Genomic DNA, 21385 nt, shown 5'->3' with positions numbered 1-21385 from the left:
TTTTTTATAAATAAATTATGGATTTTTGGGGGACCCTCTGATATTGTCAAGGACAGGTAAAAGGCAAAAGTAGAAGATGAAACAAGCAGGATATGAATCCTGAACACAGCTTTTCAATGACTATCATATACAGATAAAAAAGAACTATCAGCCTGCTCTCTATGAGTCTGTTTCTATTTTGCTTGTTTGTTAAGTTTGTTCATTAGATTCCACATATGAGTAAAATCATATGGTTTTGTCTTTCTCTGACTGGCTTATTTCACTTAGCATAACGTTCTCCAGGGCCATTCATGCTGTCACAAAGGCTGATAGCTCTGGGAGGATGGTGAGAGGGTGGAGGGGTCAAGCAAAAAAGAAAATGCATTCATGGACATGGACATGGACATTTTTATTTATATGGCAATGGGAAATATGCAATAAAAATAAATAAAAATTTTAAAAATTAAAAAGTGCCTATTACATAGTCAACACAAGGAGACCAAAAAGAACAACAACAACAACAACAATAACAGAGAGCTCTTTATCAGAAGATTCAGGAAAATAAAAGGGAAATTCAAACTTAGAGTAGAAATGCCATAAAACCAACAAAGAAGCACATTATCTAATCAGGAGAAAATAAAAGGAAGGTAGAAACTGAATCCTGAAGATCTATACAGAAGGAGACAAAAGGATAATACACCTTTGAAGAAGCTTACTAAGAGGAAGAACTTGAAATTCTAGAAAGTGAAGTGAAAGCTATCTTGAAAGTATTAGAAGAAGTAAATCACCCGGGGTAGATGGGATACTGATAAAATTATTTCACAGCACAGAGATCAAATCTGTCAAAATACTAACAAGAATATGTCAATAAATATGGAAACAAAACAATGGACTACAGACTGGATGCACTTCAATGTATATTCAAATTTTTAAGAAATAAGATGCCAAGGAGTGAAGTAACTGTAAGACCATTGTTCTCATATCTCCCGCAAATAAAATAAATGTTTAAGCTGGATTCTAATTGTGAATGTTCATTGGCTACTGGAGTGCTCCAAAGAGTTTCAGAGGTTAGTCTATGTTATATGGACTACCGTAAAGCCTTTGATTTCATGAATCATGCAAAGCTTGAGTTGCTCTGAAAGGAATGGGCGTGCCTCGGTACTCAACTGTCCTGATGAATAACCTGTATCGTGGGCAGGAAGCCACTGTCAGGACAGAGTAGGAAAAGACTGAATGGTTTCCTATAGGCAAAGGTGCCAGACAAGGATGCATTTATCTCCCTATATGTTCAATCTGCATGTTGAACATATTATATGAAAAATGACTAGAGTCAGAGGAAAGAGTGAAAATTGTTGAAAGAAATATCAATGACTTAAAATATGCAGATAACACTATCTTATTGGCAGAAAGTAATGATTTGAAATGACTTTTGATGAAAGTAAAAAAGAAAGTGTTAAAGCAAGACTATATTTAAACATCAAGATGTCAAAAATCATAACTCCAGAAGAAATATACAACTTTAATAAGAGACACTGATACTGAAATTGTTAAAGATTTTGCTGACTTTTGTTCAGTCATCAAATCAAATGGTGACTGTAAACAAAATACTAAGGACTGAGACTCAGAAGAACAGCAATGGGAGAGTTGGGAAAGATCACCAAGAGTTAAATGTGTCATTAGAGACCAAGGTTAAGGTCATTCACACTCTCATGTTAGCAATTACTATGTATGGATGTAAAAGTTGGACAGTGAATAAAGAATGGATTCATTTAAAATACGGTGTTGGAGGAGAGCTCTAGCAATACGCTGAACCATCAGAAAGACAAACAAGTGGGTCCTAGAGCAAATTAAGCCTGAAACATCACAGGAGGCAAAAATGACAAGCTTTAGAAGTGTAATGGATGGCCATTCACTACAGTGAGGCTGCGATTCCCTCAGTGTGGCAGGCAGGGATGAGGTCACACCTGGCATGTGTTTTTCTCTAAAAATAAGCTGCCAGAGCAAATATGGCAAAATGATAAAGTTTACTGAAGTTGGGTGTTTTACTAATCGCTGTTGTATTTTTCTAAGTTTATAATATTCCATAAAAAATATTTTTGAAAATCACATCCATGATATACATACTTTATCAAAATCCCAGATAAATGTTGAGTCCTGCTGATTAAATCTAATCTCCTCCATTTAGATAGCATCTTTCTCTTAGAGTCAGAATTGATGTTCAGGACATTGACTTTGAAAAAAAAGAAATACTATAATAATAATACCAAGCACTTTTTCATCACTTACTATATTGTAGGCAGCATGCCTACCATGTTACATACATTCTCTCTAATCAATCTGAAAAATAATTGCTACTTTCTATACCCAAATGTAAAATAATAGATACAGGATTTATAACTAGATCTTTTGTTTTTTTATTTTTAAAAATTAAGTTGAATTAACATTAAAATTCTTAAGTTAACTAGAATATACTTAACAGCATTTTCTCAGTTGCACTGTTATTCCCTCCCTCATGCAATGGTTTGGCTAATTGCAACTTTCCTGTCTGGAAGGTAAGCATGAAGAGTTATCAAAGACCTTTCTCCTCTTTGAAAACATATAAAAATTCTGATTTCTCATTCTTTTCATATTTCTTAAAATTGAATTCTCTTCATTGATAACAGTCAATCTTTTCACTAGGAAAACATAATGCATCAGAATACATTTAGGATATATGTATGGTAAAATTTTATGAAGAAAAAATACAAAATATAGGATTTGGTTTTGTTGGTTATGTTCTTTCTATGTAACGATATAGGATATGTCCATTTACTGTTGAAAATGCTGCCATTTAACTCATACCATCAAATTAATTCACTGCTTTCATTTCTTGCACATAATGTGGAAGTCATAAGTGGTGCATACTGATTCCCAGAAATTACAGCTGCATGAAAGAGCTTCTATGTTAGATCTCCGTCTGTTTGTAGTTTCCGAATGAAATACATGTACATTTCCTTTTGAAGTGGTTACCTAATTTTTATTTCCTACCCCATGTTTTAGAATTATCTCCTAATGATTAAACTAAAAGTCTAGATTTAGTTATTTTATCTAACACACTTTCTTATCACAATATATTTTGAAGCAGTCTTTGTAACACATAAATTGAATATAGAAAGAAGGCATAGGATTTATTTAGTGCCCTGCAACTCTTCATTTTGTTGATATGTGACATTACAAAAAGGTTTATTTGATTGTTCAGTAAAACAAACCACATAACAATTTGTTTCTTGATGTGGATCAATTGCATATTGATTATGTTATGGCTTTCATTGGCAGCTCCAGTTTGTGGAGTCAGCTAGATATATATTAAGCTCTCGGATGCTGGAATGCCACTATTTTATCAGACATCATCAATGATTTCTTACAATGAACATTGGAATCTGACAGATAGTAATGAAAATTTTTATGCTTTTGTAAAAACAAAAGAACATAAAAAAGGTTTGGCAAGAAATATGATAAATGCCCATAATGAAAATCAAAGATCATAAACCACACCACAGTACTGTGAAGAACAGACAGCTGAGAGGAGTAAAATGGCATGAAGGGAAAGTTGGTGAAGTTAAAATGAGATGTAAATACAAATAAACTATGCTCACATGGAAAAAGAAAACATCTCATTTTTCAATGTCAAGTGCAGATCCCTAACCAGGTGAGCAACTAGCAATTGTAGGCCAAGGGCAAGCACTCAAAATTCATTTTATCCAAGCTGGTCTGGTACCCGCCAGCCTTCAGGACACCCCTCCTGCACAGTTCATGATTTTGCTCTATTTACCATCCATAGGTTCCTTGTGTCAGGTTACCTGGCACCCCCTGAGTCAGCAGAGAACTGCAATCACAGCAAAACACACTGGGAAGTCATTCTGGGTTGGAAGGTGTTTTCACTATTACGTTCACTGCTGAGTCTTCTTCCACCACCAAGTTATTGCTAAGAAACCGTGTCATGCCAAATGGCACCAATTTTTTTTAAGTTATTTTACATTGCATAAAATGTTGTAAATGCTGTCAAATTCTAAAACCAACCCAAAGTGGCTTCTATAACCTATGAAATTCCAGATTTGAGTACTTGGATGTGCCACAAAGCCCCATTTCAGGGCCAGTATGTGGAAATCCATGATGTCATACATTCACTGCTGGTTTTATTCATGCTGACTACTTTGGAAGGTCATGAATACATTGTCTTGGTTCACAGCATGGAATTACCAAATCTTCTATATAAGGAGCATAAATGAACTCAGCCACGTTTCCAATACACCCAATGTCTCAGTTTTCACTATTTTCAAATATTTTAAGTAAAATGAATTTTACTACATTTCTGTAACACTATATCTCACAAATTAATAAAATTAATAAAAATAATGATGGAACTGAATATAAATTACATTTTTTATATTCTTACCATGAGGAAAGAACCACTACTTATCAAATTAACATCAGTCAAAAATTCTTATTTGCAAGCAATGAAAACTAACTCTGGGCATCTTAACAATTAGAAGCTTTACTGGAAGGCAAACGAGTGACATAAATCTAGAAGGAAAGATCTGGCAAACGGGGCAAACCAAGGTGGATGCAGTGGCTGGCAGTAGGCATTTGCTGACCAATATCTGCTGAGGCTTCAGGGAGTGACCACTGCTGGATATGACCCCCATGGTGACATCTATTCTGTGCTCTCCATTATCTGTCCCTCACTCCATGATCCATGGTTGGTGGACTGACGGAGCCCATCTCACATGCATTTGTCTAGCTATCAAAGGAGAGAGAAAAAGGGAGTCTCTCTTTAAAATTTCACTGTGATAGGTGAAACTTTTAAATATGTGACTGGAAGCTAAAAAAAGATAGAAATGTCTCCTATGGCTTTTTAGATTTGTCTTGAACCAGAAATTCTTCAAATTTTGTGAAAAAGTTGAATGATTCCTGCATTCCTTTTAATGGGTTATGGTAAATTCATTCTCAGAAACAAGATATAAAATGCTGACATCCATTCAAACTGTGGACTCTGAACCTTCAGTATAATCTTGGGCAAATTACTAAATCTATTTCCTGCTTTCTTTATCTACAATAATGCCCATACATCTTATCTTACTTAAAGAGGTTTTATTGAAATCACGATGTTAATTAAAATATAGACGTTCTCAGAAAGGGACTTTTTAATATTTTAGTTAACATTTAATTTTACTGCTGTATGTCCAGTCAGTCCAACTGATTTTGTAGAATTCCTATTTCAATTACATTAGTAGAAAATCTAAAATGCAATATGCCTGTTTGTGTCCATACTTCCTCTATAAATGTCACACAAGAGGCATTTATACTGAAAGATGTATGGCTGTTAAATGCATAGTTTCATACAACTTGTATAGCTTTTCAACAGTGAGGAACGTGTCCTACCATGAGAATGCATGCCCCACCTTTGCATGGAATAAAATAAGCCCAGTTTTTCATTTCCTTGAAAAAAAAAATGCATTGGGAGATAACTGAATGCAGAGAGGTTTGCATTTGAAAACAAACCTCTGTTGAAAACTGGGAATGGAAAATTATTTCTGATGACCTTTCCCATTTCTCTCTGCTTCTTGGTCAAGTCAATGAAAGATCAGGGGAAAAATTACAGGGATGTCTCTTCTATGTACCTTCTTTCAATATTTACCCTTTTCTCCATGAACCACATTGTAGTGAGGGTCCTGAGAAGGATATCAGATGGCCTATCACTGTGCTCTAATGTACAGAAGTCAACCATGTAATAAAAATCAAGCCAAGTTCATTACAAGTAGGATCCCCTGTGAATTATCTTAGATAAAGCATCTGTATTGCTTACAAGGTAAAGTAAATGCTTCTCTAAGGAATAGAGAGGAGATTAGGACAATCTATTATTGCTACCAATCAGCATTTCCTTTCTATTTCAGTGCCTATATATCAGTGTAAATGATTTCAGCAGATTACCTGCTGTAAGATTTATTTTTAAGATTAAAATTATTGATTTTCCTCACTACCTCATCAGGGTCGTTTAGAAATATCATCTGATAATAAGGCCATGTCTACATAATGCCAAATATTGAGATGCAAGCCAAACATTAACAGGATGGTGGATTTCATAAAGATATCTGGATAATTTACTGAGATTTTAAAATATGTTTATGCAGATATTTGACATAATAAACGTTGTATGGTGACTTTATACAAAAGAGGAATCTTGTTGCTATACTTTAAATATATTGTTAATAAAGCCTGATATATTGTTGCTTGTATACCTTGAATGCAAAGTCTTAAATTTTTTAAGATAATTATTGAAAACAACATTTTAAACTGATAAGAACAGATACTACATTTGATCTTAGCCAAAAGGCTGAGAAGAATAAATGGTGATGGAGGGAGATTAGACTTGGGGTAGTGAACGCACAATACAGTGTACAGTTGATGTGTTGTAGAATTGTGCACCTGAACCCTGTATAATTTTATTAACCAGTGTCTCCTCAATAAATTCAGTAAAAAGGAAAAAGTATTTTGAAATTCAACATAGCATAGTCTTTTTTTTTCCTAAAACCGCTAGTGGATTTTCTTGATGTGATAATCTTTATTTTGGCAGACTTTTTAAGGCCAAACACATTAAGGATATATGTGAAATCACTGAAACACACTGAAATACAGTTTTGTGCACTGTCATCTCATTTTGATTTAATTGGGCTCTGATTACACGTTGTATTTTAAATGAATTTGGATTACATGGAATTTGGAAGTAGTAACTGAGATATAATGGCATGCCATAAAACCACAGGTGCTTCCAGCATTTTATTCTCATGTGTTGTCACTTAGAGTTCCCCAATTTTAGCTGAGGTCAAATGTGGAAAACATATTAACATCGTTCAGTAAATTTAATATCATCTTCCCCTGACAATAATTTTTTAAAATTCTACAACACAAATTATGTCTACAATATTTTTTATTTTTATGTGTATGGGACAAATTATAATTTTTTAAACCAGCAGAAAACTGGAGTCAGCTGAGATAAGAGGAGAGAGAAGAATGTTGAGTTGGAGAAACTTAGGGCAGAGATGAGAGTAACTCCCTTCTCTAGCCTGGTAAAAACATATGTTCTTGGCCATACCTTAATGAATCTCTCATCATAACTTAATTTCAGTTATTATGGCATATGTGAATATGTAGGGGTCATTACCTGAGTGGTATGACTCTCTCTATGTCTCTGAAATGTTGAGGTCACTGTCCCACTCACGGACAACCTGGAGAATCCTTCTTCTTCAGATAAACCTATTGAGATCAATACAAAATAGTTAAATTGTATATCTTTCCCCTGAATAAAATAAGTTTTATACTTACTGTAATAAACTAAAATTGTTATATTTTATACATTGAAATGATCATAAGTTAAACATAAGTTAAATGATCATAAATTAAAGTTAATTTAATAAAGATTTTCCAAGAAAATATGGGAAAATAAAGTAGTGCTACAGTTATGTTTAATAAAATAATATACCGGAAAAAGAGGAAAAAATGATAATGAAGAAATATGTCATCATAGCACAAAAGTGAGCCAAGTTCAGCAGATAAGTATCGGAGGGGGGAAGGGAAACATTTTTAGAAACTAAAACTTGTTTGATGAAATATTAATGGGAAAAAGAGAAGTATATGAACAACAGAAAGTAAATGGTTTCTTGAGTTGCTCCAGAAGATAAACATTTATAGTTAATTTGTGGGATAGCAGGGAAGCAAAGAAGGGATTAGAAGATGTATAAGACACAATCAAGTGTCAGATGGATTCTATAGACTATAGTTTATTTTACATACAAACTGAGGGAAGAGATCAGGTGGAATTTCATGAGGAAAAGGTCAGGGTAGCTGCCCATCCACCACAGACCAATTCATAACCAGCTATACAGAATGAAGAGCGGATTTGAGGAAATTTACAACCCCCTCCGCAAGTAATAGAGAAGTGCCTATGAGGCACCAAAGGATTTTATTAATTATCCCTTATTACAGAAGCAGAACTCCTTTGGGCTTCATAATTCTTTGACACTTTGGGCTACATAATTCTCTGCTGTGGGTGCTGTCCTGTGCATCATGCAATTTTAGCAGCACCCCTGGTTTCTACCCTAGTTGCTAGTAGCATCTCCCCAGTGTAACAACCAAAAATGTCCCCAGAAATTGCCAAACATCCCCTGGGAAGCAAAATAATCCTGGCTGACAAGTACTGTGAAAGAGGAATCAATATAATCACAAGTGACTTAATAAATAAATAAATAAATAAATACTACCCAAAGGAATGAGTTCTACCCAGAGAACTTCAAATTCTGAAGTGATTGCCACTCTCATCTGAAACCATAATTAGCCAGTATAGTGTAAATGATTAAACATATACATGATTCCTAAATTAAAATCTTAGAAAATCACAGCATACATTTTCCCATTACATCAGAGACTTGTTCAGGGAAGTCCACAAAATCCTATCATCATATAACAAGGCTTCCTAATTGATCTTCCTGTTATGTGTACAAATACTTTGTATGGAAAAGTTAGCTTCATTAAGACTAGGCAGACTATGGCCAGCTCCTGAAAACATGTACACTATGTATGGGGTTGGGAGGGTGAGTCATGTGCTAGAGAATGGGTCCCAGCCATAAGCAATAGCAATGTCTTCAGCTGGCTAGGAAAATACCGTATTAGAGACTGTGGTAGCAGGAGTGGGAAAGCAGTTAGTGTTTGAGTGATCTGAAATCTAAACAGGTGGAAGGGAGCAAGAAAATCTAAGACTGGGCACAAGTTGGAGTTCCAGGTAACTAGATCAGCAGATAGTCGGCAATAAAATATTTGTCCAGGGAGCAGGACACAGCAAAGGGTTTGAGGTTCACGTGAAGGAAGGGTGTCAAAGGTAGGGGGGGTACAAAGGGCAGACTAACAAGCAAAACAAATATCTACTTCTAGAGAATCTGGTTCACTGGATGCCTTACTGAAACCAGGAATCTGAGGCAGGAGAAGAAAATTGTAATGTACTTTTCAAAACTGAATTATAAGTTAGAAATTCACTCACTGAATCAAAGTGGAAACTCTATTCAGTGAGGATACACACTCAGAGCCAAATCAAGAGCATAACATGCTTTATATACTGTCAATTAAATGAAGTTAAGAAATATTTATGGTCAGCCTCTAAATAAAGTACTAGGAAATGCAATAAAGAATAAATAAAAGTCCTTGCTCTTTAGAAGCTCAAATTTAATAGAAATGACCCTTAACCAGGACATACAATAGGATGATTTAAGCGGAAGTAGAATTACAGGCAACATTTAGAGGAATCTTGGAGAAAGCAGGGATTATTTCTAACAGAAGGGATTAGAGGAGATATGGAAACAATGGAGCTGCCAAAGGAACTGGGCCTTCTAGGATGAGAATGATTTTGAAAGGTGAAGAGGATTGAGAAGAAAAAAATGAGCTAAGGCAATAAGAGGTGAGGAGACTGTTCCACATCTGGGGTAATGGCCTGTAAGAAGTACAGTATTTAATGCCAACCGTAGTAATATGGTATTAAATGTCAACTGTAATTGGAAAAGAGAGAGATTGACCAGAGGAGAGAACCTGGAGGATGTGTTGGAAGGTAGAATGGGTCAGATATTAAAAATTTTATGTTTCACAGAAATTTGACAATATTTTGTAGGTAATGGGTAGAACTGTAGATTTCTGAGAGGGGATGTGAGGCCATTTTACCTAAGTGGAAAATTAAAAGGCATTTCTTACCTGTTGACTAAAGAAATCACTGACCTCAATACCAGTATACCAGTATCTGTGGCAGGGTCAACAGGACAGGGACAAATGGCTTCAGTTTGGGAAAGATGAATATGTAGGAATGGAGAGGGAAAGTGAGGTAGAAGAGAGGGTGCCAGAGAAACTCTGTGTGAACCATTTCCTCCTGACCAAGGAGGAGGTGAGAAGAGTATCTGGAATGAGAAGTACAAAGTACCAAAATACGGGGTTGTAGCAAATAGGTGCGAGAACCTCATCATGGCTTAATATGCTAAGCAAGTGTGAACTAGATAAAGTAATAGCTGGGAAACACCAAGGTGCAAAGGAGGTCTGAGGGCAGGAATTTTTTTTTAAACCAACAATATTTTGCTGCAGTACTTTTTAAGGCAAATGATCTAAAAATGACACCAAGGGCACAAACCATAAAAGAAAAAAAGAAGGATAAATGCCTTCATTCAGACATTAAAAATAAATGTTAAAAATATCATAAAATAAAATGCAAATTAAAAAGAACAGTATAGAGCATTTCAATATACTAAATAAAAAACTTTATTTTTCTTAAAGGATCCTACAAGTCAAATAAAGGTCCTACCCTCAGATTTTAAAATTTGGGCAAAAAATATGTATAGATAATTTAAGTGAATATAAATGATCACTATATGATAAATATGTTCATTTTTATTAAGTATTCAAAGAAATGCATATAAGACTACAATAGCTTACCCATTTTACTTTTCAAGATAGGAATATTTCAAAACCTTTTATAATATAAATTTGATACACATATGGAAGTAAAGAGAATATGTAGTAAATTTCCATGTGTTCATCATCAAGCTTTGGGGATTTTCATTATTTTAATCTTGTTTCATCTACTCATTACTTTTTAAAAAATTTCCAAAATTAATTCATGCATAAATTCTTGAGCACACATTTCTAACTGATAAGGATATATATATTTTTTAACATAACAAGTGTTTCCTCATGCAGCTAAGGAGAACACAGTTACGCATAGGCTCAGGAAACCCTAAAGTCTTGGGGGTAGAAAATTCAACTGTGTGTTCTCACAGGGTTGAAGATTCCATTGTTGGGGGACATTTAAGGTTAACCTGGAGCCACTTATTTGTTGACTTCCATTGGAAGGCAGGTTTCCATCACAGAATGATTGCTTGCACATATTTATGAACTTGCTCTAGTTGTCCTATGACCACAGCCTTCTCCACAAACCAGAATCTGAGACAATAATTTTTCCAATTTTAACAGGCCCCTCTTCAACATACCCTTTAAGCAGCAGCAATGATGTGCCTCAAAGCGCTAAATGAAGGTTTTATATTGAACAGATATAAAACCTTTCAATATAAAACCTCCATTTTAAAAAGCCATACTTACCCAACTTATAGCAAGGGCTAACGTCCTCTGAATTCCTGCCCTCTCCAGATACACAGCTCTCCTGCGCCAAGAAAGCATGCTGAGGCTGGGGAGAAGGCTCACACTGACCTGAACCTGTGATAGACACCAACACTCCGTAGAACGTGCCACCCTTCCCTGGAGCTGGGCAAAGTGCACTCAGGAAGTCATTTGCCTTGATCCAGGGTCCAGGCAGGGGGTTCGGGATCTGCACTCCCTCTCCTTTTGCAGTGGATGCTGTTCAGAGCTTTGTAAATTAAGCCTTCCCCAGGTCACTCAGGGACGATGCCTTTTAGGACCTTTACATCAGTTATCATATGGATTCAGCCCCTTCAGATTTGTAAAGTGATTTTGAAAAAACCTGAGACACTGAGGTCATGAAGTCTGCACATGGAGCCCAATGAGTTCATTTAAAGTCTTCTACCAACAGAAAAATGGATAGACTTTAAAGTGTGGTAGTAACATTGCATTTTATAAGCTTACCACTTAGAGTCTTCTAGTCAAATTCCCTGTCATTTTATAGGAACCCACACTAGTTTTTTCAACAGCAATGAGGTTCGGATTCTCTTTTTATGTCTTCCCTGATCTTTAACTCCATTCCTCTCTTGGTTTCTATGAAACTGAACATTCGTGCCCTCCTATCTCTTTGGCCACCTATTCTGTGTCTCCACATCTGCCTTAATCAAGGCATATTTCTCAAAGTTTGGCACTCTGCATGGTTTTGTGTTCAGATTTTTTTTTTTCATTTCTCTTCATACTTTTTCCTTAGATTCTATAAACCATTCCCATTTCTCAGGCTTCCTTCAAAATTTGCCTTTCCTATCTTTTCATCTTGGAATCCTCATCTAAATTCCAACACTATAATTATCATTTCTCTAGCAATCATCTATAGCCAAAAGTCTTTCTTAGTTCTTGAACTCCAAAGCCTACTCACAGAATTAAAATCTTCATAGAACTTCCTTTTTTCTCTGTAAAAGAGTGGACTATTCTCCATTTTTAGTCTCAAGTTCTTGGAGTTATCCTTCACTCCCTTTTCCTTTTCTCTTAGACCAATACATTCTCTAAAACTCTTGCAGAGTGTACAGTTTTTGAAGGCTTGAGTGGAGGAACACAAAATTGGTACTCCAGACTTAAAATTTTTGTCCCATTGTTTATCCTGAATAATACTATCAGGTAAATTTCTCCAAAATAGCAGACAGTGTCCCCTCCAAACAAGAACAACCTTCAGGGACACTCTTTGAACTGGTGTTCCATGCCCTGTACACAATTAACACTTTCTTTCCTATCTTATTTACTTTCCTTACCTATTCTATCAAAGCAACCTATTCACATCCCAGCCAAAAGCCATCATGCAGTAAATTTTCTTAAATGAAAGGTATTCCCTTCTTTCTTGTCTGAATCTTTCTTGTTTTGAGAATCACAGCCTTCACCATGAAGTCACTGCCTGCCTTATTTTGTGATCTCTTTTGATATGCATTGTCAACATTTTATAAATTTTCTCTCATTTTATGCATGTGCTTACAAGAGCACATCTTGAGTTGCTTAGATTTCCTCTTACTTCCCATGCATAGCACAATGCCTGCGTGCAATGGGTACTTAATAAATGTTTTGAATGATTGATGTGTGGCTGGCTTTACTAGGCTTACTCCTGCCATTCTGTTCTTTAGGATTTCAATCCAGCCATTTTGAATTCTTACTTCTAAGCTGAAGTGGAAGAAAGTTAATAAAATAAAACCCAAATTAGAAAATTTTTAACATCACTTCAAAGTATTTTTAACTAGAAGGAAGAGTGGGGCAGGGCTTTCTTAATGCCCGAAAAGCTTGCTTTCTTTGCAAAGTTACTTTCTGTTGCTCAAAATAAGTAACTGTGCAATATTCCAGATTGTCAAGTGAAGGCTTGCTTCCTCTGGCAGTTAGCCTTTGAGTCAGACAACAGATGAATTCCAAAGAATCTATAAATTTCTATAAACAAATTGGTGTTTTAAAATGTATATATGAATATATTTCATAGGTTCCAACCAGAGGCTCCTTCGTCCCTTGTCTGGATCAACCTTGAGGCACCGCAAATGGAAGCCATACTTGATATTCCCAGAGTCAGTGTGGCCTGGCACTTACAATGGCACTGCTTTCAATATGGCGCTGAAGTCTATGCAAAGAATGCAGGGCTCCTGGTTCTGCAAACAGACTCACCTGGGCCTTCCCCATAGAAAGCCCTTTGTCACCACAGATAATTCTTGCTATGCACTGAGAATAAACATAATGCAACTACAAAGAGATAATTGTCCAAGAATTATAAATGTAAAAATAAAATATAACTGTATTCTTTAATTGCCATTTTTCCTGATGTCCAACAATAAAATGTACATTCAATGAGTGGCAAGAAAGAAAATCATAACAAGCATAATATGTCTTATTTGGAGTTTTTCATATCTGTATTTCCCCCACAATATACACATCTTTATGTTCACAGTACCTTTTTTTTTGATATAACTAAAACGTTCTAACTCTATACACTGTTTTCTAATCTAATGATAAATAACCACAAGTCCAGGGAATAATTAAGTATACAAAAAAGATCTAAGTCTGTGTTCACATCAGTAAAAGCATGGCAATTAAAGTAAGTGATAGCTATAATTACCCACACATAACTATATTTCAACAAATGAACAAACAGATAATTATTTCTGGGAAGCAGAGGTAGCATGCAGATACTGGCATTCAAGAGAGAAATTGTTTCCTAGAAAAATAGCAGTACTTCTCACTCAATTAGAACTTCAAGTTATTTTAAACATTTATTTCCATCTTGTGCCTTTATTTAGAAAGCATGCTGACTGTACATTGTGAATTGTGAATCAATATTAATAACAGCTTTAAGAACTATAATGATCATGAATATATCATGTGTTGCACATGTGTAATATTTGTTTAATTTTTAGCATACTATCAAAGAAAAATTTTATGACTGTCCCCTGCATGGGACTTACTGGGTCATATGTAATATGCAATATTGTTTTAATCAGTAAATGTTTACTGAGTGCCTAAGTAACCAGGGTACTGTGCCAGGTATTTTAATAATCATAGGAAGGCTTTAAGAACCCAGGAGTTCATGGTATTCACAAAGTAGATCAACTTAAACATGTCAAGTGGCTTTAAAAATTAAAAATCCATTGCAGTAATTTTCCTGTGTATATATAACTTGAGATTTTCAAGTGGTCTTCTAGATTAATTTTAAAATCTTAATCCTATATGCATCCTATGTTGAGGTTTAGACAGCTGATATTTCTGGAGACATAATTTTATTTTAATACATAGTATGTGTTCCATAAAAATTTCCATTTTGGTCTAGAGCAGTTTTTGTTTTTCCATTGACTTTTGGTTTTATTTTGATTTTTAGAGTAAGAATCACAAGGGTTTTGTTTGTTTGTTTTTTGTACTTAGTTTTCTAGTACCATTTCCCAAGCCATTCATTTTCCCTTTTGAATGAAAAAAAAAGGGAAATCATATATTTTGGTGAAAGGAGGTTTCTATTTTCTCTTTCTTTATGATAAGCTATGCATCATCTAAAGTGAGACATGGAGAATGGCATGATGTGAAATTTTAGCAAAAGTAATGGATATTCAGTCATCTTTGTAAAATATTTGTTTATTCATTTTGATCACTCTATTATAAATTTCTCTTGTTTAATAGCTATCCTTAAAAAACCCAAAATTGCAAGTAAAAAGTTATTACACTCTTACCGTATATATATATACAACTTTTGTGAAATATTCTATCACACACTTGATGCCTATTGCTGTTATTCATTTTCAAATTTTATTATTTTTAATAATACTCAATTTGAATATAAGGGCACACAATGTTGTTGCTATACTTAGCAGTTTACTAAGGATTATCATCAGAGATTTCAGAAAGTATTTTTTTTTAAAAAGATTGTATCTTAATATTTTTATCTAAACACACATAAATCTGAACATCCTACATTAACATGGAGAGTTTTACAAAATGCCTATTTTAATCATGTTGGAGTAATACATCATAAACACTCAATGTTATTTTAAGAGTGGAATATTGGGAAATAACTTTAATATCCAACAAATAGGGCTTTGTTTTTTTAAATCATTATAGTCCTACATGATGGAATGCTATGCATCAAGTACCATTAATGGCTAGCTGTAAATAATGCAGATCTCTATTTGCTGACATAAAGATAAATTACATGATATTCTTAAGGGGAAAAAAGCAGATTATTAAAACTATATGTATGGTATAACTCAAACTTTATAAAAACAAAACGAAATATATTATGTAGACATGAACATATATTAATATGAAAAAATAAAATTTGGCACAATGGAATACTAGACATTATTTAAAGTATTTCTGAGTAATAGAATTGATGGTAGTTTTTATTCCTTATTATTTCTGGTATTTTCCAAACTGTCACATAGAGCATGTGTAATTTTTATAACCTGCATAAAATTATAAATGCCATTTGAATAATAATGTATTTTTTAAAGAAAGCTGCTAAACTCAGTGAAGAGAAAACATTAAGAAAGGCCAATACATTGGCATCCTCTGAACCTATAATAAATTTTTGGTAACTGCAGTTCTTTTTCCTAGATGTCTTTATTACTGGTCTAAAAATCCTTTCTGTATCTTACCAGTGTCACCCCCTGCCCATTCCCCACATTGCACCAAAAGCCTTCTTATTGTGAGCCAAACACTTAAAATTATTATATGCAATCCCTTTGCGGTTCTTCTCTCTCTCTCCCCCTCTCTCTCTGTGTGTGATTAAAACCATCTTTTCTTTTTTCTTGACCAACAGAACATTCCCACACTCCTCCAGAGACCTTAATGCTAAGCTTGAACAAATCTGCCCCAACCAACTACCCACCCCCAGACTACTCCCACAGTGTGACTGAAATTAAAATGGCCTTGGCTAATTTTTATCCTATATCCATTCTCCCCTTCCTCCTTAGTAAATCAGCAATGGACATCTTTGGGTCTGCTCAGCTGAAAAACTATACTCGCAGCACTGGCCTTGGGGGCAGCAAGAGACAGAATGGCAAAGCATGAATATCTGAGGACCGTGAAGTTCCACAGTCCTGAGTATTTACTATCCATTCTGAAATCTCTCTTTCTCTCTCATTCTCTTTCTCTCTCCAAATAGTTTTAAATTGTGGAATTGTAACTACCACACAAGTCAAAGATAGAACATCGTTAGCTACTCAGAAAACCCCCATTATTCTCTTACCAAATCACTATAGGCTCTTTTCCCTGCAAAAGAAATAAATCACTGTCCTGCTGCTGCGGCAATCCCTTCGCTCCTCATCCTTGGCAGTTAGTTCTGTAATTCTATAGGGTATGTAGCAATATCATGGTATCGTTTTAATTTGCATTTCTCTAATGACTAGTGAGGCTTGGCCCTATTAAAAATGTTTATTTAAGTGCTTGTTCACATACCCTGTCCGATTATCTAATGCTATCTTTTTTTGTTTTTAAGTAAACTAGAATAAGAACCTATATATAATATATATTTAGATTTTTTTTCTTTAAGGTTAGCACTTTCGTGTGTTCTATTTATGACTTTCTTTCTTCTATGACCTCTGAGATAAAAATGATATTTTCCCACATTTTCTTCTATAAATTTTATTTTATATTTGACATTTAGATCTATAATCTAACAGGAATTATTTTGTGTAAATAGCATGGAGTAGGGGTCAAATTTCATTTTTTTCCTCTTGGAGATAGTAGTTGATTATGATTCCCCCAGCGTCCAACAATGTCAAGTTTGCCATAAATTAAGTGGCTATTTGCGCAAGCTGAGAGATTTGTTCCCCACCCCCACCCTTCTTTATTCCTAGTCTCTGGAAGAGTTTGTGTAACACTGGCATTATTTCATCCTTAGAATTTTGAGAGAACTTACCAGAAAAGCTATTTGGGCCTACCATTTTTCTTGTAGAAAATTATTCAGTTACAAATTAAATTAATTTAATATGTATATTATTATTTAGCTTTCCTATTTCTTTTTTCCACTTTGGTTACTTGCATTTTTTAAAATAAATATATCTGTTCATCTAAATTTACAAATTGATTTTGGCAGAAATCTGTTTATAATATACTCTCCTTATTTTTTAATTTCCATAAGATCTGTGGTAGGTCCCTCTTTTCATCCCTACCATAGGCTATTTGTATCCACTTTCCTTATTTCTCTATTGCCCTTGTAAGAGAATTATCAATTTATTAATGCTTCACACAAATTTTTTTCCAAAGAACCAACTTTTGGCTTTGTTGCTTGTTTTATATTTGAATAACTTATGTTCTTATCTTTATTACACTTTACTTTCATTTTCTTGATATTTAATCTGTTGTTTTTTCCTAACTTGTTGACATTTTTAACACTGATTTTCAGCCTTTGTTCTTTTGCAATAACATGCCTAAAGCTATAAACTCCTATTGATTAAGAGGTTAGCAGCACCCCACAAATTCTGTTACATTTTTATTGTTAAAAAAATTCTATTAGTTAAAATTATGTGCCCCGGTGTGTAACAGAAATGTAATTTTTATTTTCCAAGTAGATGAGGGTTGTTGTTTTAAAATATTTGCACGGGAAATCTTTTCCTTTTCTATTTCTTTACATTCAAACTTTAAGTATCCTCATGTTTTACATATTCTTTAGAAATCTTAGGCTTTAAAATATATTAATCACTTTATTTTTATGTGAACTTACACAATATGAGGGACTTTTAAAGTTTAATGGGATTCAATTAAGTTTAACTATTTTCAACAGTACTTTTTTTTAATCTACCATCTAAGACTTTCTTATTTGTCTTATCTTTCAGATATTCCTATTTTACTCCCTCTTTTCTTCCCCACCTTTTAGGTTGACTGACTTTATAATTCTATTTTACTCTTCAAATTAGTTTGGGAATTATATACCCCACTAGTATTCTTTCAGTGGTTACCTTTGAAATTATAACCTGCTAGCTTGATTTATCAGTGTATAATATTAAATATTGTTCTTTTACCCTCTTCTGACCTCACTAAATTGTTCTTTATTCCTCTTTGAAACTCTGAGCATTTTGAACCTGCCCATGTTTCATTCTTTCAGTTAGGATATTTTTCCCTACAAATATCCTAACTCCCCTTCATTCTTACAGGGGTTTTTTATTGTTTATAAAATTCTAGATTGACAGTTATTTTATTTGAGCATGTTAAATATGTTCTTTCATTGTGTTTGTACTTTAATTGCTGCTCCCTTGAGAGTAATTTGTCTTTTTCATTTCTGGCTTCCTTTAAAACTCAGGTGTGGTCTTTCTTTTACCACTGATATGCCTAGGAGTAGTTTTCCTTTATTTATTCTTCTCAGGTTTTGCATATTTTCATCAAAGTCACATTTACAGACAGAAAGATTCACCCTTCTTAGATGCACACATCTATGAATTTATAGAAACACAGGCGTTCCAGTTTGTCAATAGCACTGCATGCCCCTTTGCTGTTTACTGTGGTCTGAATGTTTGTATCCCCCCTCTCCCACGTTGAAATCCTAACCCCCAAGGTGATGGTATGGGGCCTTTAGGAGGTGGGGCCTTTAGGAGGACATCAGGCCATGAGGGCAGAGCTCTCATGAATGGGATTAGTGCCCTTGTCAAAGGGTCCCCATAGAGCTCCCAGGCCCCTTCTGCCATGTGAGGGCACAGAAGTGAGCAGTCAGCAGTCTACAGCCTGGAAGAAGGCTCCGCCAGGAACCTGACCATGCTGGCACACTGCTCTTGGACTTCTATTCGCCAGAAATGGGAGCAATAATTTCTGATGTTTACCAGTCACCCAGTCTACGGCATTTTGTTACAGCAGCCTGAAGTGACTAAGACAGCAGTCCATCCTCTGCCCCCTACACTATACCTAGCCCCTGGCAAGCACTCATATGTTTTCTGTCCTAGAGTTTTGCCTTTTCCAAAATATCTTAGAAATGGGATCATACTTAAAGTCTTTTGATTCTACGTATTTTCACTCAGTGAAGTGCATTTGAGAGTCATCCATTTCACCATGTGTAATAGTAGTTCATGGCTTTTTACTGCAGAGTTTTTCCATGTGCTGCTGGTCAGCCTGAAAAGTGGCCTTAAATGGGCCCACCTCTAGGCACTGACACCTCATGTAATTGTCTTCCATCTAGTGGACTGAATATATAACTTGCTTCTAACAAATGGAATGTGGTAGAAGTGCTAGATGTCCCCTCCAAGAATAGGCTCTATAAAGACAGTGGCTTCCACAGGTGTTTTTTCGGGCTGTCTTGTGGACTGCTTGTTCTGGGGCAAGCCAGCTGCCCTGCTGTGAGGCCACCTTTATGGAAAAACCCATGTGAGTGAGCTGGGAAGTGGATCTTCTGAGGTCTGCCAGGAGCCATGTGAGTGATCTTGAAAATGGAACATCTATTAAGCATCAAGATGGCCATAATTTTGGCTGAGAATTTATGGCTGCCTCACAAGAGACTTTGTACCAAAGGCACTCAACTCAGCCACATCCAGATTACTGACCCAAAGAAACTGCAAAATAATAGCTGTTTGTTGCATTTTGCCTCTAAGTTCAGGTTTGAGGGTATATTTTTACATAGCAATAGCCAGCTGATACATTGCAGTCACCAGTTGAAAAACACTTTATTTCTAGTGTTAGGTGATTATGAATAAAGGCATCATAAGCATTTGCATACAGGTGCTTGTGCTGACATTGTTCTTATTTCTCTTGGGTAAATATCCAGGAATGGAATTGTTGGTCATAATAAAAGTGTATGTTGAACTTTATAGGAAACTGTCAGCTCAAATCAGTTCCCTGATGCTTTCATCAGTATCGGAAATTCTCTCACATTTCACACTAAATCTTTTCTCTTGCCCATATAACTTCTCTTCTTTCCCTAGGATTCCAATACTCCTTCTCCCTGACTGTATTCTTTATGCCGCTAAGCCATTTTCAGGAATTTTCATTCTTTTATTTCTTTGTGTCTCATTCTGGATATTTTCTGATTTATCTTTCATTTCCCCAGGTTTTTATTTTTAAATGACTGTGTTTAATTAACTTTAAGCTTATCCTCCACTGTACTTAATTTTATGATTGTATTTTTTAATTTCAGAATTTCCATTTGACATGTTTTGATGGTTTTCCATTTCTACTGAGATTCTCAATCTTTTATGTCCTTGGGCATAATAAACATACTTTAATTCTAAAGTATGTGCTTTTGAACTCTGATCTTTGGAGCACACATGGATATACTGCAGTTGACTGCTATTTCTGCTTATAATTTTTCAGCTTATTTTGTGCCTGCTTCTTTTTGACTATGTATTGAATTGAAGTGTAGGATGTTATAACTGGGAGACACACACACACACACACACACACACACACACACACTCACACATATCTATTTATTTATTTGTTTGTTTATTTATTTTTCTCCCAGGTACCTGTGAGTCATGTCAGTCCCTGAAGCTGGATTGAGATGATTCACAGATGAGCTGTGTTTCCTGATTCTGATTCATATGCCCTTTAGGACGAACACTTCAAGGCCCCACCCCATGGCACTGGCAGGCCCTAGACTCAGTCTGGTCCCACAATCCAAGGGTGCAGAGAGAAGTGCAGCCTAGTATTTTCTGCCCTAGGTGAATGCACAGATATCCCATGGAGAAAAGCCTGGAATACATGGGGGTCTTTGCTTGGCCTCCGTTATATTTCATACCCATTTTTTCAGTCCCTTCCCAGTGTTTCACTGTCTTAGTAGTTGTCTAGTGCTTTGAATCACATAAAACAAATAAAAAAGAGTTTTGTCCCGGTCTTTTGGATGTTCTCAGAAAAGCATTGGTCTAAATCTTCCCATCGGACATTGCTAGGAGCCCTGGGCTTCTTGCGTGGGAAAAGTAAGTTATTTGTTTAAGCTGCTATTAGACAATTTTGGATACACATGGTCAAGTCAATTTCTATTAAATATTATATTTAAAGCCAGTTTGACATTGACCATGTCCTCAATATCATTTTCCTTCCCATTTTTTAGGTGTGAGAAGAAAAAGATCAGCACCCACCCTCTCCTTCTGCTCAGTATGAGTCTCATTTTATACTGGTTCTTATAGACCAAATGTTCCACAAATATCTCTGAAAAGTCATTTAGTAGTGACTACAATTTTAATTCTTTAAGTTAACCTATAACGTGTTGACAATATACCCGACAGTGAAGTTTCAT

The 21385-nt window shown here is 35.2% G+C and overlaps 1 protein-coding gene and 1 pseudogene across 2 annotated transcripts in view; both read right to left on the bottom strand.

The window, feature by feature from the left end:
• Positions 1 to 21385, bottom strand: part of MYO16 (myosin XVI) — a 590664-nt gene that overhangs the window by 21755 nt on the left and 547524 nt on the right. For both annotated transcript variants that reach the window (XM_054574388.1, XM_054574387.1), the window contains exon 34: positions 7181 to 7272. In XM_054574388.1, coding sequence (XP_054430363.1) covers positions 7181 to 7272 — 92 coding nt within the window. The remainder of the gene's footprint in view (positions 1 to 7180; positions 7273 to 21385) is intronic.
• On the bottom strand, positions 6265 to 6364 carry LOC129071236 (uncharacterized; annotated as a pseudogene).

Source organism: Pteronotus mesoamericanus, unplaced genomic scaffold (genome assembly GCF_021234165.1).
Source record: "Pteronotus mesoamericanus isolate MK-2021 breed Mesoamerican mustached bat unplaced genomic scaffold, CSHL_Meso_final contig_26, whole genome shotgun sequence".
Classification (NCBI taxonomy): Eukaryota; Metazoa; Chordata; class Mammalia; order Chiroptera; family Mormoopidae; genus Pteronotus; species Pteronotus mesoamericanus.
This window is presented reverse-complemented; position numbering and strand designations above follow the sequence as displayed.